This window comes from Siphateles boraxobius, unplaced genomic scaffold, assembly GCF_051911475.1.
Source record: "Siphateles boraxobius isolate OS27281-9 unplaced genomic scaffold, OSU_SipBor_1 25, whole genome shotgun sequence".
In the NCBI taxonomy this organism is placed as follows: Eukaryota; Metazoa; Chordata; class Actinopteri; order Cypriniformes; family Leuciscidae; genus Siphateles; species Siphateles boraxobius.
The window spans coordinates 4,883,954-4,902,929 of NW_027508866.1; the positions used below are offsets into that span (position 1 = coordinate 4,883,954).

The window sequence follows — 18,976 nt, forward strand, 5'->3', positions numbered from 1 at the left end:
GACTGTCAGAGAATGACTACAGGCTGTGTGCAATGATTCGGGCCTCATAAACCAGGGAAGGGTTTTGCTCAAGCGTACAGTGATATAATGCATTGTCCAGGGAGGAGGGCTTGTAGGGTTTGAGGTCCAGCCGTGGTTTGCTGGGACTCAGTTCTTGATCTTTCCCTCCGGCAGTCCTGCGCACAGATAAAAACCAGACCGACACCGGCCTCAACCTCAAATGAAGGATCATTCAGCCACAAAATCATCCGAAACAATCTTTGCTTCCATGGACAAAGATTCACTTCTCTGAGACTCTGACTGATGCAGACGTAGAAGTATCCGTACCTTCAATAATGATGCCGTATTGAGTCAATCAATCCTCAAAATACGAATAATAATACTAAGTGCTTTTAATTAGTGACTATTACTTATTTAGCAATAAAATTACTGCTTCAAATAAGCTCTCTTTGGAGAGAGAGATAAATGCCATATGATGTTGTTTGGCTAAAAAAAGGCAACACTAACTATTTTTGCAACGGGTTTGTGACAATTGTAAAGTGCATTTAAAATAAAAGCTCATATGACTGATCATGTTCTAAATAAGTTAATAAATGGTCAACAAAAACACTGTTAAACGTCAAAAAATTATAGGTTTCACCCCTTGAACAAAAAATTATAGTACCGATTAATACTTAACTTGGATATTCAATGCATATTGAATCTTATGGTTAAAAAGTGTATTGTTAGGTGTGATTAATCTCAAGTAATCCTGATTAATGTATTGCTCAAATCTATATTAATAGGCCAGCTGACCTTGCATCACAGGCAATCACATGTAAAGCGGGTTTTTCCAGCAGGGAGCTGATTCATAATGAAGCATATACTCATAATCCTCAAAGGATTACAGAAGTAATCTATAATAAGGCCCTTCATAACACAGAGGTAGAATTTACAATTACTGGACGTGTTCCAGGAAATGAGGAGGCTTTAAAACTAATTGTTCAGGCTTACTGTAGTTCGATTAGTCAGTTCGATAAGTACACCAAATTATGCGCAAACTTTTAAAATGATCCCTAATAATTCAAGATGAAATGAAAACAATGTCTGACACTGTAGAAAAGTGACTATTTTAGCCCTCTCTGGCAGTCACCTTGTCTCTTTCCACTCAAAACACAATCCCTTCACTAGTAGTGCTCTTTCCCTTCTACAGACAACTGGACATTTTCCCACCCCTAATAACTGCAACAAACAATTGTTAAATAAAATGAACTCATTCCCTTCCTACAGCACTATATTGAAAGAATAAAATAAAACTAAAAGCATGCATTCAAAGGCATGGTTCATCCAAAAATTGTAATTCTGTCATCATTTACTCTCCCGCAAAGCTGTATGAGTTTCTTTCTTCTGTTCAACACAAAAGATGATATTTTGAAGAATATGAGTAACCAAACAGTTGACGTTAGCCATTGACTTCCATACTATTTTTTCTACGGATGCAAAATTAGAAAATTGTGGAAAAAAAATTATGAAAATTTTGTCCCGATACCGATAATACCTTTTTTAAGTGATTCCAATCATATTTCAAGCAATTTAAAACCATCATGTTGAACAGTGCGCATCTAATGTGTCTCAGCTGAAGGAAATAAAACATTATTTATCGGCTTTAATATATGGGCCCAATTTTCTTATCGGGCCGATAACAATAACATCAATAATTGACATATTTAAGCCGATACGGTGGCTGATATATCGTGGATCCCTATGTTTTCCCCTTACTATAGAAGCAGCCAATGGGGCCGGTCAACGGTTTGGTTACCCATATTCTTCAAAATATCTTCTTTTGTGTTCAGCAGGAGAGAAAAAAATCATACAGGATTGGAGCAACTTGAGGGTGAGTACATGATGATAGAATTGAAATAGCCTATCCTTATAATTGCACCATTTTGTCTACTTGGGTACTCAACAGATCAATCAAGCGAGCTCTCAGCTTGGGGTTAATGCTGTGAAAAAATGGTAAAAGTTAGCTGTTTTTAAGCTTCTCATAATTTAATAAGTCATTCAACTTCAGATCAAAACAAACTCACACAAAAATATGTGCCTTGTTGCTAGGAGATGCATGACAGACGAAAACAAACAAAAGCTGCCAGCAAGATACAAATCTCCCAATTCCCAAAGTTATAAAAGATAAACTAAAATCAAAACATAATTAACTGTGTTGGCTGATCAAAGCGCTGGATTTTAAGGGGAAAAAACCCTCAACTTCTTGAAGGTTAGACATTTCTAGAGAATCAATGTACAAACTATTTACTATGGCACAAAATCCAGATCTTAAATGCCAAGGCATGTTGTTTTGAGAAGCTTTTCTTGTTAACGGAAGACTGGTATTGAGGCGACGCCATGTGTAAGATTGATAACTCATATCTTCTGTGTGTTTGTGAACACTTTCCCCACGGCAATGCAGAGCTAATTCATGAAAGCCACTCCACAAATACCCAACAGACGTGAGCTACCAATAGCTAAACTAAACACAAAGAGTTTCACAGATGGGCATTTTTGGTAGAGGAATGAACAGCCTTCACCATATCAGACTCATCCAAGACTAAAACAAAGGGACTAAAACAGTACGCATAGTGCTGACTCGAGTTTGTCCAATCTTCAAATCCAGTGAATCTCTCAACAGCAACAAACTCTGGATTCTGAAGCTTTTCATTATAGGTGTTGCCAATTTGATCCATATGTTGCAATATGATAGAGATAAGTCAGGAAATGTTGGGAAGAAAAAGGAGCAACGTTATCAGGAAATTCAGCTAACATTCAAAATTGGAAAAATAAATAATATCACTTTAAAATCAAAAGAAATATAAGCCATTTTTTGCTTAAAAAATAAATTAAGTTCTTTTTTAAGAATGATTTTGACAACTACGCAATGAGTATCATCTTGTCTGGTCAAAAAAAAAATCTGTATAGCAAATACAAACCTGATGTATTCTTACAAATGTATTTTCCCAGTACAGTAAAAAAAAAAATTTAATCAGATACAACTAACATTAACATAACTATAAAGCAAAATAAAAATGCAAAGAAGAAGATTCAATGTAAACGACTAGTATTTCCATTGTCAACTACCAGCAGCAGCATCATATAGTTGACTAACTAGTCTAGTTTGAAAGTGGGTACTGAATTGAGTTTGTACTCGGTACAAGTGAAAGACTGGTAGCATTACATTTATAGTTTCACTATAGACAACAACACTGTGCTGGACTATGAAATAACACACACAATCAAAGCAGAACTATTTGAATTAGCAAACTAACACCAAATACACCCACACGTTGCGCTTTGAAAGTATTCCACGTTCAAGGACATCTCTAAAAAAGTCACTTTATAATGTCTACACTCAGAACCATAAACCATTGCACACAAGACAAGAAGAGATGCTCTTACCTTCTGAAGATTGTAAACAGATCACAGTAAACAGAAGTCCATGCAGGAGGGGACGTTTCCACAGTGACGGAGCCATTTTGGTTATTCAAGACAAACTCCAGATGCTGGACAATAGTTTGGATTGTAAAGAAGATCTAGACAGTATGCAGGTCACGTGGACATCAGCGATCTGTTCTCCACCTTTCACCACTCATTCTCCATCTGAAAGCACATGGAAGAAAGAAAAATTAGTGTTGTAAATGGGAAATCATATCACTGTCGACATCAAGCTATATAATTTATACCATGCTGAACACTTTATAACAAATGTTGAGCTCAGATTTCCTTTGAAACAGTAGAAGCTTTGCTGACATCTGATATAGATTTGCACAGGCCATTTATAACGGACTGACGTACTGTACACCTCGCCTAAAGATGCACTCATAGTAAAATTCTTGTTGATACTGACGACCCAATGATTATTTGAATGTTATTGCTAATAATGATGGGCAATATAAGTTTTCAGGCTCTACTAGAACAGGTTTTCCTGCTTGAATGTTGATTATTTTCCTCATATTCTCCATTGTTGCGGCTCCTCTCTTCCCAGTCTGTCAGTAACGCTCTGTTTACTTCCTGTCTCTATGCACACAGAGCACACTGCGCTCTGATTGGTCGGCTGGAGCAGTGTGTTGTGATTGGTCAAGCGATTCAAGTGTGTTTGGGAAATGTCCCGCCCCTTCCCATAACCGCCAGTTTAACACACTACTAACTAACTCAACCAGGCCCCACCCCTTTATTCTGCGTATTAATTATTTAATGGACAAATAATTGGCCAATATTCTGTATCTTTAATTAACACTTAAAGATTTAGTTAACAATTAACATTTATGCATTCAAAATGTACTTTCTACCACCAATAAGAACCAACAAATCTGATGACATCATTCTGCACTTCAGCTTTTCAGACCAATCAAGTGCCCTCTGAAGCACCGCCTCCTTGTTTACATCTACTATTTTCTATAAAGTACATTATACAGGGGGGATAGTCGTGAATTATTCAGTGTGCAAATATGCCAGTGTAAAAATGATTCAGTGTAAATATGCCGTCGCAGTTATAGCAAGATAGCATAAAGTACGGCTGTGGAATATAATCGCTTTTATGAACGATTCTGCCTCGATGCATAATTTATTTTTTATTAAATAGGGCTATCATATATGTTAATGTACTGTTTTATTGTAAATGAAGTAGGCTACTCATTATATATTAATAAAAAAAGTTGTGCATGTACATGCAAGCAAAGCACACGTCTGATGTTTAGGATTTTACGAAAAGAACACGCATTAATGTGAAAATAAAGTGCTGGACGTTTAAGAGAAGAGCAGATTATTGCGCTTGAGCGGTCAGATACACAGATTGATTTCAAAATATTGGTCTTGGTGACTCAGGGCCTGAATTTCGTTTTGGAAAATAGGGGGGAAATCCCCCTTTAGGTTATTCTTATGGGGGGGAGTTTTTAATTTGAGGGGGGGGGGGGGGGGGTTTAGACAATTTTTAAGAATACGTTCAGCTAAATGTTTGCTCACTCATTGTATTTGTGTTTTTATAATGGGGTCATTTTTTTTAGTTTACACAACAAAAGGAAGCTTGATTTCAATCTTTGAATTAAATTGAAAAAAGTAGCACAAATAAATACATGAAATAAAGAGAAAAGTTTAGGTCTAATAACACTAGTATTCAGAAATACTATAGAAACGGAAAAAAGTAATCAAATGTATAATAACACGGAATAGTCTTTTAGTCCTGTATAATTTTAAAAATAGGCTATTAATCGGACACTAATAATGACGGACACATTTTAGGCTACTCTCACTTTAAGAGCTAGTGCACGGATCCACGTTCACATGTTGCGTGTAATGCTTTCTGTACACCTAAAGACTTTGAAAAGATTTAGAAAAGACTTTATAAGATTATCAGCTCACATCTAAAGCCTTGGGTTCACAGTTTTTAGTCTCAGACTAAAGACTTGCGATAATATCAAACATGTTTGAAGCGCAGTCCGCGCCATTTTCTCCTCTTTTAAAAAGGGCTCGCTGTTGCTAAGCAATCATGAGCCACGTTCTCCATGAAGACGAAGACGTTTCAGCAAAGGATGAACGCGCAAAAGACGTAACGTGAACGGCCCATACTGTTTTCATTACAGTGTCACATGCATTTTCTTTTTGTATTATTTTTTTAAGACATAACCGATTGTGTTTGAGAGGATACTCCCCAAGACTGGAATTAAGACAATGTTGTGTGCTTTTGACCGTTAAAGCGCTATAATTCAAGAAAAATAACTCAGTTTTGTTACTCACGAGCTGTTTGTTATGCGGGTTAAAATCGATTGAATGTTTAAATAGGTAAGACTTAAAAAGACGCACAAATTATAAACAATAGTGACGATGCAATGGCTCGATTGTGCAAGTGACATTTCCATCAAATGTCCCGACTCCTGAAACGCGAGAGTCTAGAGTCGCCGCCTGCAGTGCCGCGCGATTGGCTCGCCTTGTGTAACACATTTTAAGAGACAGAGAAGACGCGGCATTGGCAGAATCACTCACGCTGTTTGTGAAATTGCGTCTCGTATAAAGTTTTAAAATGACTGATTTGATCTTATAATCTGTTAGGTTAAATTTACTCATAGGCCTACATGCTAGATTGAATGAATGTTTGCGGGAATTTCCCGCATTATAAACGCAAGACCTGCGGGAATGATTAAAATGATGCGCAATACCCGCAATCCCGCACCGAAATTCGAGCCCTGTGACTACTCACGTAAGCATAGTAATTTTGTCTTCAGTGAACATAAACATTGAGTAAAAATCTGATGTGTATGTGTTACATTACATTAGATCCGTGCATTTGGTCTTAAAGTGACAGCAGCCTAATAAACCTGTCTGTGTCATTAATGTTAATCAAACAATAATAGACAAAGAGGGAATCTCGCACTGTTCTTGATTGAATAACGTTTTACATTTGATTATTCAATGCCTGCATTATGTCCTACTCATTGTTTCTTTCTTAGATTGTATTTGTTCTAATGTTAATTGTTTGCATCTATGTTCTTATTTTTAATTACAAAAGATAAAATAAAGAACTTGGCTATATTGTGATTATTAATATAGTAGTAATTATTAATAAAAGACAATTGGAGGAAAAGATGCATTGTGATGATTCACACCTCTAGCATAAAGCTAATCATAACCACAAAACACATCCGACCCATTTGTCTCCTACACTGAATGCATTGGTGACTACAACAGTACACAAAGCATTTCTAACAGCATGCTAACTTTGCATTTACATACCTAGTCTAAATTTCACAGCGTTTATGAAGATTACAGACAGATCTGTCATATCTCCTCCACCGACCCTGCATGAGGTAGTAATAATTACTATGGCAACAGGTTCAGATGATAAACTATTAAAATTGTCTCTTTTGTTTGCTTTTTCCTGTTATTTCATATTCACAGACTCTTTGCCTGCATTAATAAAAGGTAAAATCTGAGACCTTGGGGTCCTTATGACACACAGTGTCAAATGTTGAACACAGATGACATGTCACGCTCACTTTATCTACAAATTCATTTCCACTGACATGTGCCTGTGTGCAATCACATGCATACGCACACACACACACACACACACACACACACACACACAAACTAAACAATACTTTCATCTCCCTCAGAACATTTCCATACTGCACGGCTCAGCATTCACATCGCAGGTAGGGAATCCTGGGGAAAGTTACACTTTGATGTGCGCTTCATCTTCTCCGCCATCAAGTGCACTGATCATTATATAATGAACCTACATATAAAACATTTCCTTAGCTCTACGGACGAAGTTGAAAAGAGAAAGAAAGAGTTGGAACAAAACGCTGCGTACAGCAGACAAAATTTAATAACGTTTCATCACAAACCCAGCTATAGGAAATGTTCATTCCTTCGCAGATGAACTGAAGATCAGACATTTTGACATTGCACAAAACTGTTTCTGTGTGTCGTTTTAAATATCAAACAAATGTCCAAGCACATTTATTGTTAAATAATTAGCAGGGGAACACCGAATAACAACACTTTAAAGCACCTAGAGGTAGGGATGTGCGATATATATATCGTCTACGGTAATAACCTCGTTGTTTTAACGATGTGCAATCTGACATTAAAATATGGTAAAAATGTCCCTATATTTATCTTTTAGGCTATATTTCTATCATGTGATACAAGCAATCACACAAAGAGTGCTTTCTTTCCAAATATCAGATTGATTGCAAATGCGATATTGATTTTATACAACAGTTTAATAAACAACTAAGTGACTTACATTTTTGAGACAATATTGCCTATTTTGCCAACCAAAATAGTTCCAAACAAAGCCACGCCAGAACTGTTGTGAGTCCGAGCAACACACAGCGGTGTTTCATTACTGAATCAATCAGTCCATTTGAATGAATCGGTTGAATGAATGATTCAATGACTCGCTCAATAAGAAAGTCAAATGAACCACTTGAACTAATCGGTTTAATTAATGACTCAATGATTCGCTCATTAACAGTGACTTGCCACCACCTACTGGCGGTTTTAGTTTCATATTTAAAAAGTATCTTTCCAATTTTACAATCATTTCAATGTTTTTTTTAAAAACATAAAACATTATTTCTGCATTCGTAACAGCAGTTTAAATGCATTCATTACAGTCTGTGTAAATACATCTAAATGTCCCTTCAGATGCAGCTTCTGTTTCCTCTGCATTGTGTTGATACTGATTTCATTTGATTGGAAACAGCCTTACAGTCTTTTATTATTCTAATTAAATCTATTGATTAAATGCAATAATTTGACATAATAAATGATGCATAGGCTACATGTGATTAGGTAAGAAAATGGTAATATATGCCCTTATAAAAGTAAAAAAGGTAAAAATCTATTTAAAATTATTAGAAAATTGAATGTCACTGCTGCGAACTAACCACTTCTCAAAATATGAAGAATAATAAAAACTATAAGAGTCAGCTGTCTACGGCAGTCCTAAACCTGCAAAAGCAGTAAAACACACTCAGCAAAAGATCATCGCTATCGACAAAATCCACAAAAATAGCGGTATTACTTTTTTGTCACCACACACCCATAACTAGGTTTCCACTAATTACGAAAACAACATAATTAACATAATTAAAATGTATTGTGCTGCATTCCTTCCAATGCACTGTGAGCTTGTGTTCCTCGCTAAATGTTAATTGTTCGAGGACATTTAAGTTAACCTAGTATTCGTTTTCTTTCCAAAGTATCAAAATTGTTCTGTGAATTGTGGATTTCACTGATGTCTAAAATGACTTGCAAAATAAGAGTTCCATCGTATCGCCCACAAATATCCGTGTTAAATAACAGAGATTTCAATATCAGCCAAAATAATCACGATTATGATTTAACAATCGAGCACTACTAGAGGGTTAAGGCTGAATGTTTTTTCCTGCTCGTTAATGCGCTAAATTAGGTGAATCAAGGCGTAATCATATAAAGCTAATCAGCCTTATATCTCTGACCGAGCATTCAGGTGGGGAAATCATTTAGTGCACTGCATCATGGGATTAGCATTCCAAACATCCCAATGAACGAGCGAATCATGCAGCTGAGAGTATTTCTATGCCTCCGATGGATCCCGCACCCTGCTGATCCCGACAGACAGCAGACGTGGAGTGACGGTCTGCTAAACATGCTTTACTTCCCGTCATCAGTGTGTGCAAACCCTCACACACCGCTGACAAACATGCTCGCTTTGTGTCTGGAGGCTTAATCGCAGGAGCCAACTGTTATCATCCCCATAAACACCACTTTGTTTGGCAGATTTCGGACTGGATATGTCCTGACTTGAAATAAAAGGATTAGCCTAAGCGATTAGCATTGGAAGAGCTTTACGCCACTCCTGACTGAGCCTTTTTCTGAGCATGAAGGAGAGATCTGGAATTCACTTCCGCACATCAAACCAGACAAACCAACAAAACAAACCTCAGGATTCAATGTTATGAATCATAATTTGACCTTGTATTCGACTATGCTGGAAATTTCTGATAAAATAAACCATTGGAGTCACCAAAACCATGAAAATGCAATGTTTCTAGGAATCTAGGACTGGGGTTCAGTCCCATTAGCCATTTAGATTAACTTTCCATATTCAATCAATAAGACATTTTCATCAAAGAAATGCTCTTAAAATGAATAAGTGGCAGGCAGGAGGACTTCAGATCAAATATGGCTGTGTTTGTGAATGTGACATTCATTCCAGAGCTTCCCGTCCCAAGAAAGCCCAAGAGTCCCGGTTTCTAAGACGGGCTGGAACTGAATGAACGGGACAGAAAAGAATGGAAAAGAAAGAGAAAAGGATGGGCGGGTCAACCAGGAAGATTGACAACTAGTGAGTGTCGCTTGACCTCTCAGGGTTCGCCTCCAAGTATTCTCGACAGGCTTAAAGAAGGAGAACATAAAAGAGCTGGAATGTTAATTTATTTTCAATTGCCAGGCCCAAGATGGGAGAAAATAAAGAATGCATACATGCATGCATAGCAAGTGAAGCTAGGCACAAATGAGATGTAAAGCTGCATCCAAAATTAAGCTCAAACGCAGCTAAATAAAGACACCACCAGCTGGATTTCTCATTTCTGGACACCACTTGCTCTTTCAAACATGAATTTTGTACAATGTTCTGTCATAACAGGGCTCGTGTTTCACTCGCATCTAAACTGGGAGTAAATAATGTCAACGTATTTAACGTGTGCTACTAAAAACTGAACACACCTAAATCTGTTCGTCTAATGCCATTGGTTAATTTGCACATTAACATTTTGCTTATCTTTTTTGACGGGCTTCTCCAATAACTGTCATGTTAAATTCACAAACCACAATTATTTAAAAAAACAATTATCTGGAGTGGATGCAGTTTCACAACAGGTGCTCTGTTAGTGTTTCATTATTCTCAGAGTGGAGGAATGTGTGCTATATTATTATGTTATACTGAAAGTTAAACTAATTATGCCACATGTTCACTTTGAGTGGATGGTGTTTGTTCACGGCTCCTGCACACTTGATTGGCTGGTTTGACTGGGACTGAAGGAACACCAGTTGCAGTGTTGACTACGCCCGATTAATGGCTTGTCCATAAACTACTGATTTAACATTTGGTTTTAAATCGTATTATTTGATTTTTTTAAAGTATTAAGCGTAGTATTAGTCCAGACAGGCCACATTCAACCCTGATCTGACGTGAACCAGTCCAGTTTAGACACTTGTTGCAGTGGTCCTTTAAATTCAGTCCCATTCATGAGCCCCAGTTCATCATTCATACATTACATTACATTACATTACATTACATTACATGGCTCCCCCTGTCCTTGATGGATCTCACTGAATTTATTTTCAACTGTATTAAGCCATGTTTTTTACAATTGTCCACTCTTCAGTTACATCAGGGGAGTATAAAATAAAACTGAAATAAAAATAATTTAAACCAAAATTATGCTAAAATGGGTTTTGCCGTGTGACAGGCACTTCACCACTAATGATGGCCCTATAGTTCCCAAAGGAAACTGATAAATACACAATTGTGTTCACGTGCATTTATGAAAATTACTTAAGGCCATGGGAATCTATGTGGACGTTTAGTCTCAAAAAATTATCATATAGGGATGCACCGAAATTTGGGCCACAGAAAATTATCGGGTGGAAAATTCAATCTTCGTTTTTTGGCCGAAATAGAAAAACGGCCGAAAATATGAGCCGAAAATGTGTTCAGCGCTCAGGTTTTACTCTGTCGAACCCTGCGGTATTTCATTTAATTAAAATGTGATTAAATATGAATAATCTAATATTAATACAATTGTACAAAAATAAGCTAATTTAAAATAAGCATTTTCGGTTTCGGTGCATCCCTAATTTTTTCATTAAGCTCAAATACCAACTCATGGTATGAAATGAAGATGTGAAAAACCTTAACATCGAAGAATGAAGAAGCGCTAATGCATTACATTTCACATGAATAATAAAGACGCTACTCTTTCAAATGTACCTTTTATCAATGCTCTGTTCTCAAACGCAAAGAAAACATAATAAATATGCAGTCGCTTCGGCTTCATTGGCATTGAATCCATGCATTTTATATAAAAAGAATGAAAGTATAACTTTTTTGATAACACAACAAAAGAGAAGGGTCTGCTGGCCGCTGGATGGATCTAATCCAGTTTCTGGCCCGATCCTCCACGTTTCCCTCTCCTGTCCCCCAGAACATCATTCCTGCTTGTGTCCGTGTGCCGTCCCTTAGTTACCGCAAGGAGAACACGTCTGAAAAACATGCCTGGTCCCACTCAAAAAACTAATCATTCAATGATTCACAGTCATTACTAGCATTATCTACTATTTAGTTCTTAGCACAGTCTGTGACCGAGCATTATGACCAACCTTATATGCAGGATCGTTCTGGGAAAACAGACCAAAAGAGGAAGCGATCAGCACAATTCATCTTTAGCCTGCTTGAAACTAGAGATTCATATATTAGTGTAGCAGTCCTTTCTTTCCTAAGAAACCCATGAGCGTTTAAATCATCCCCAAACCTTCTAACTACACTAGAGGAACGTCTATGAGACCAAGTCACTTGCAACGCAATTAAAATGACGTGTTTTACCTGTTTTACTACTGCGCCTATTTAAGAGCTTTTTCAGCTAGAGCAATGCAAGCTGAGGATGTACTTTATGGAGGAAAAAAACAGGTTACTGTGAACAACTACAACATTTCATTAACAGAACATTACATGCTAAATAGTTGGCAGTGATGAAGTGCACAGCCTACATTTTCAAGAAAATCCACCATAGTGACAACAACGACACCAAAAAGCCTTGCGGAGAGATGTTTAACACAGTCTTATGTTGGAACGGTCCGGTAAAAAAAGCCATGATTGTGTTATTTTTGTTCCATAAGATCCAATACACCAAAATGAGAAATACTCCTCGACTGTAAAAGCAAGTAAGAGTTGTGACCCTAAAGGTCCACATACGGTACTATATATTATTTGAAACAGAAAGCATGAGGGAAATTTGTTTCACAGCAAAATCCATAAAAAAATAAATGTTATTATAATTTCACGGAGCTGATTCAGTTGCTGAGGCATTTATGATGAACAGTTGCTACCGTCTGAAAAGTTCAACTTTGATCAAAGACACTATTTTGTTAGTATCATGTGATAAAAATGGATTTTTTGATATAAAGTATTTATTTTATTGGTTGTATAAAGCAAAAAATAATAATAATAATTTGTGTTTTTCACAGCTCGCGCACAACACTGCCAGATTGATGCTCAAAAAGACATTTATAAACACAATTTATAATCCTCTTGAGCCAAAATAAAATAAAATGTGTTGTCTGCGATAATAATGCAGAAATGACTTCTCAAATCCAATTTAATTACAAGTGTATGTTAAAGGTTTCAACCACAAGCAATCTCAAGCGTTAAACATCTTGTAGTGCAACAATATTCGATACTCCATTTTTATGATTTGCACCATTAGCTTTGAGCATTCTTGGGAGCTGATGATTTCCATAATTAAAACCCTGAGTAATAATCAGCGATCATGTCTTCTGCTGATCAACACACTCGCTTCAGCAGCGCATCTATAGCAGGACAGGCAAAATCAGAGGCAATCAAGAGAATCAAACACCACAGCCATGTGGCTTTCCGCATCTGTGGCTGGAAAATATTGGATTTAAAAAAAGAAAGAATTCAAAGCACAATGAAAACAAAAAATGCAGAGAACAATAATTACCAGGCACAAACGCTGCAAAAATATACATCTGTGTAGAGGGATTAAAACTAACGCCACATATGCAGTTTTTATTTCTTTTTCTGTCAGGCGGTTTCATAAAGGTCCTTCTCAAAACCATTATTACAAAGATGATGAAGATTCATAACCATTTGGCATGAAGCACATCAGAAGAGTGTCATAAGATAATGTGGCCTGCATTAACACGCGTGCTGTCTTCCATGAGGAGAACACCTGGAATAAATGACCGTCGTGACCGACGCTCGGATCATCGTGACCGACACTCGGGGTGCAGATTCCTTGGTTTAAAGTCACATTAAAATGCCCACAATTCAAGCGTGAGACGCACTGTTTTCTGAGCTGCACACATCCACAGATCTCACAGAAAGTCTCTCATACTGTAAAGAGCGCGACACTGAACTGAGATCTGCTGTACAGACGAAACTTCGTTGCATGGTTTTCTTCTTATCACTGTAAAACGATCAGTATTGTAAAAAACGCTATATGACTTCCGCGTCTATTTGCACTTGAATGGACAAATACGCACAAAAACATCCTCGTAGACACAAAAGAAACAAAGAAAACGCGTGTGTATCAGTGTATCGGATCCGTGCAGCTCTTAAAGTGACAGGAGCCTAATATTCCTGCTGTCTCTATAATAACACTAATCACACAAGAGAAGATTCACTCTCTGTTCTTGACTGAATAACTTTTTTGTAACTATATTTGTAATGTATGTTTTATTTTTATTTGATTAGTTTGTGATTAGTACCTGAATACCTGAAAATTGTATTTATTGTTTACTGCTTATTTCAGTCGTATCTTTGTTCAGTTGTGTCTATTTGTGCGATTACTAATTTGTAGGGGTGTCATGATTCTCCAAATCCTCGATTCGATTACATTTTCGATTCTAAGGTCACGGTTCGATTCGATTCTCGATTTTTACATTTACTTTTTTTAAAGCCGAAATCGGCCAATCAGGATGCTCTCTGTCTTACATGCGCTTCATGAGGCACACACGCGAGGATTCTCGCTCTCTCCCTCTCTGCCGTGCGCTCCGGGAGATTTTAACTAATTTGCGTGCATCAGGGAGCCGCTATCAATAAGCGGGAGACTCCCGGATCTTCCGCGAGACTTGGGATGTCTGCCAACTGTGGCTTTTTTGAAGCGAGAACGTTGTCAACATAACTCACTGGAAATCCAAAAAACGTCCACACCTACGACTTCAATGAAAGAGGAGGGGGTTCAAGTTCTGTCGATGGGTCTCCTGCATCTGCAGTTGCCATGCTATCTTTTGAGTGGCTGTAGGTAAGTTAGAGGTGGTTGACCATAGACTCGCAGCACTTCAACACGCGTGTTTTTTTCCGCTTGGCACACCGACCGGACGTGACATGGGGGCGTGGCAGCATCGACGATTCCATTTTTTAATTCGAAGTTCGAGATTGTGAATTAATTTCGATCGATTTTCGATTTAAAATGGAAATCATGACACCCTTACTAATTTGTTTGTTTCTTAGTGTTTTTTGTCTTTAAAAATGCTTGAAATTCACATTATTTAGTCTAGTTGTTTCTATGTTATTTTTAAACCACAGGCAAACGCTCGTTGTGTAAGTGTTCTTCAGCCTGTTGATTTGTGTTCATGATATTCAGCTACAGTGAAATCTTTTGCTATAAGACTAATAGGGCTGTCACTTTTTATTCGATATTCGAATATGCATTCGAACATGACGTGAAATATCCGTATTCGAACTATAAATAAACTATCCGTTTTTTAAAGTGACATGTTTAGCGCATTTTTTACAGTCTATGATTAGACCGTTTTTTTTATTTTATTATTGTTTGCCATCTCATCCAGGAGCGGGCGCTCTAAACGTATTGTAGCGTAAGCCCATGACCAAATCAAGCGAATAATAGCCTCCCTGTTTTGAAAATGGAAGATAACGCACAGAACGACAGCCCGAGCGGAGAACTACGACCTCAACTCATCTAAAAAGTCGAGTCTGGAAATATTTTGGGTTCTACAGCTACACCGTATACCACTTCTCTCAACATTGACGCGCAAATCTGTGTGTTTTCTGAGCAAATCTGAGCGCGTGTTCTCCACCGCGGGGAACATCGCCAATAAAAAGAGAGCCGCACTTGACCCAGATCAAGTTGATAAATTGGTGTTTCTAGCAAACAATATTAAGAAATGAATTGAAATAAGAAATGAGGCTAGGCTATAGGCCTTACTCCTGCTGTTTAAGCCGTCACGTTAGTGTTTGTGCCGTGCTGTTCCGATGCAGTTTTTTCCATGTAGCTTAGTGGCACTTTATATAGATTAAATTGATATCCTGCTGTTTAAAACATTAAGTCAAAAAAAACGTTTTCAGACAGGCCTGAGTCCTGTTTATAACTGTCAGACTGTTAATAAATTTGTGATTGAATCTCCGTTACGGTGTTTTTTTTTTTTTTGGGGGGGGGGGGGTCTCGTAGAAATTTGAATATATTCGAATACATTACTTGATATTCGATAACCGTTCGAATTAGATTTTTATCAAAAGTGACAGCCCTAAAGACTAAGCATAAATGCGAATGATATCGGAGTTGGTTTGTTTTTTTACCTTATTGGAAGTGAAATTAGGAATCGATGAGCAGAATTGAAATTGTTTAAATACAAATGATACCCAACCTTAATCATGATCCCAATTTAACAAACAAATAAATTGTGATTCTGAATTTATTTAAAATCATCCAGCTCTAGTTCAGTATTTTTCTATACTGTAGAACAATGTTAGCAAAATTACATGTAACATTATTTCTCAGCCTCGAAACTCAATCATCTGATGTAATTAAGATGATAAACATGCATTAGTCGACTGATGGCTTAAATGAACAGTTTCTAGTCACGTCAGCCCTAACTGAAACACACTCAACAGATGTAGCGTTACCGGCTGCTGTGTGCATCCTCACAGCTAAAAATAAATACATTTAATTTAAATCAATTAGACATTCCCACAGAGGTATACACATACATTATGCCGCTATCCTCAGAAGAGCCAGAGGTCTTTATCTATGCTAATGTAGCCATGTGTAGTGCGGCAGGGGCCGCTGGAGAGGTCTCTCAGGTCAATGCTAGTCCCCTGATAGAAGACATTCATCAACTGGACGAGCAGCACCAACACACAGCGCTGAGGACATAACACAACCACCCATCCGTCACTCTCCTGCCATTACAGGACCAACGTGTACAGCTCATGCTAGGTGTGCCTTAGTGCAGGACTCAAGACGACAGAAGAGAACAAAGCTGAGGTTACAGTTCATTACCCAACAAACTGAAAGCTTGGTTTTACACTTAATTCCCCAAACTCTTTTCACCAACATGATTTATTAGTCTTCATACGTTTGTAGAAAGAGTTGTTTTAGCACCAGTGAAGCGAACAATGTTAACATATACTGACAGTATTGTAATGCAGAGCGTTTTAAGCACAACTTATACTATATTCACGTAAAGCAGTATTATAGAGCAAATCTCAGCTGTGTAATTTTGTTTAGATCATCGCAAAATGCAACTATATTAATGCAGACTCTTTATATAAAGCTGTACATATAACTAATGGGTTGTTTCAACCCAACTTTGGCTCAAATATGGACAAACCCAGCCGTTTGGTTGTATTTTTACAATAAATTTTTAACCCAACGTTTGGGTTTGTCCATATTTGACCCAAAGTTGGGTTAAAACAACCCAGCATTTTTTAGAGTGCCCAATTTTATCTAGATCAACACATAAAAATCATAAATACCTACTCGTGTAGGGTGATTTATTATAGCAAATCTCAACTGCATGATTGTATCGCTGCAAAATGTAAACTATAGTATCGCCCAGCTCTAATCTGCGAAATATGACTATAAAGCATGAAGGGATTAAGATATTATAAACATCAGCATCATGATTTTCTGTAAAGCTGCTTTGTGTATTGCAAAAAGCTCTATAATAAATCAAATTGACTTGACTGACACCTTCACAGACATAGAAAAGTGAAAAAATCCATGTTTATTTCACTGTATTCATAATAAAAGAGATTAAAGATGATTATCGGGAGATTATAGCGGTTTCATTCTGTTCTGAGGTTTCTGAAGACTGCTCGCAACGGATTGCAAACACACACACACTGACACACACACACACACATCTCTAATGTTGCGGCGGGTACAGAACATCCACACACACCAGTAACGGTGTGTAATGAGTGGCTAAATATATAATATAATGGCCTTTGTTGTTTGTACACAAACAAAATTGGAAAAAAAGTTGTAAGATTATCAATAGCTTTTAATTTTCCTTTTGTATGAAAATAAAATAATGGCTAAAAACCATTTGCATGAGCAAAATAAGATTTGTGAAAGCATGGAAAATATTTCCACCACATTCACAATGCATTTGCTTTGGAGCTTAAATATAAAACAACAAAAAACATTGTTTGTCTAGATAATAATTTAAGCTCATAAAATTAAATCATGCAAAATCTACTGTACTGGTAACTTTTCATGCGGTCTTTGATTATTTAGCAATATTAATATGAGATGTATGAATGTAGTTTTCTGGATCTTCTCTATAATGTAAAAAACAAAACAAAAAACGTCAGTTGATTTGAAAATATTACATTTTTTATTTCTGTACCTGAAAACGTTATAAATTAAAACTCTGCTTAAACCATGATAGTTATATTTCTGTAAATTAAGAAAAGAGCATTAAATTGCAATCTAAATTTGACAAACTTGTAAGCTTTCTTTAGGTTATCTCCACATTTCTGTTTGTTTTATCATTTACATAATATACATCTGTCCTGCAAGACGAATGCACGACGTTCAGGATTTCTTCATATAATGTTACTGCATTTGTCACATGATTTAACTTCATTTTAGTAAAGAGAAAAGTTTTAGATTATGTGTTACTAATGTAGCAGCTGTGTGTTTAGTGTAACGGTGTGTGTGTGTGTGTGCAGTAACGAACCATAAAAACACATTTTAAAATGATTCTTGTGTGACATGCACCAGGAAGTCTAACACAAGAAAGACCAGAGTTTCTAGGACAGCAGAAATGAGATATGCCAAGAACTTGAGTAATCCAGATCATTTCTGTGGGACATTAGCAAACTACAGACATCGATCTCCATTCATCCACTTTATGGAGTGAAACAGATTCAAAGGAAAATATTCATTTGGACATCAAAAGTTGACGAAACATATGCAAGTGGCAGGTGAGGAAATCACACATTTGTCAATTCATAGATTAAACCCATCTATGACTTTCATTCTGCTGTTAAATATGAGAAACGTTAAATAATAATCAACATTCCTTATGCATGAAGTAGTCCGAGCAACAACTGAATTCTCCCACTGTACAAAACATTATTGAACTTTTCCAGATGCTTCACTCCTCATTGCACACACACACACACACACAGATCCATACCATTCTTTCCATAAACTCGAGCACTAACCTCCTCCTGCCTTTCAGCCCGAGTTCTTGAGCCATTATTGCTTTCGACAGACAAAGTCTTTTGGTGGATGGAGTCAGTAAATACTGGTAAAAGAAAGCAGAGGTGTAATGTGATATATGTGAATGCTGTCTTCATGTTCACATACATGCATGCATTCTTCAGCTTTAATTCGACAGGGCAGTGCGGAGAACCTGGCAAGAAGTGGGAGACGGGACGGGATCGGGAGACGGACCACAAGCC

General features: G+C 37.1%; 1 protein-coding gene across 7 annotated transcripts in view; it reads right to left on the reverse strand.

Annotated features, from left to right (window-relative positions):
* adgrl2b.1 (adhesion G protein-coupled receptor L2b, tandem duplicate 1) overlaps window positions 1-18,976 on the reverse strand; it is a 122,908-nt gene that overhangs the window by 99,974 nt on the left and 3,958 nt on the right. For 5 of the 7 annotated variants that reach the window (XM_077242122.1, XM_077242119.1, XM_077242121.1 and 2 more), the window contains exon 2: window positions 3,427-3,627. In XM_077242122.1, coding sequence (XP_077098237.1) covers window positions 3,427-3,502 — 76 coding nt within the window. In that variant the 5' untranslated portion in view covers window positions 3,503-3,627. Of the gene's footprint in view, window positions 1-3,426; window positions 3,628-18,736; window positions 18,820-18,976 lie in introns of all 7 variants that reach the window. The other 2 variants (XM_077242123.1, XM_077242120.1) reach the window with 1 other exon arrangement.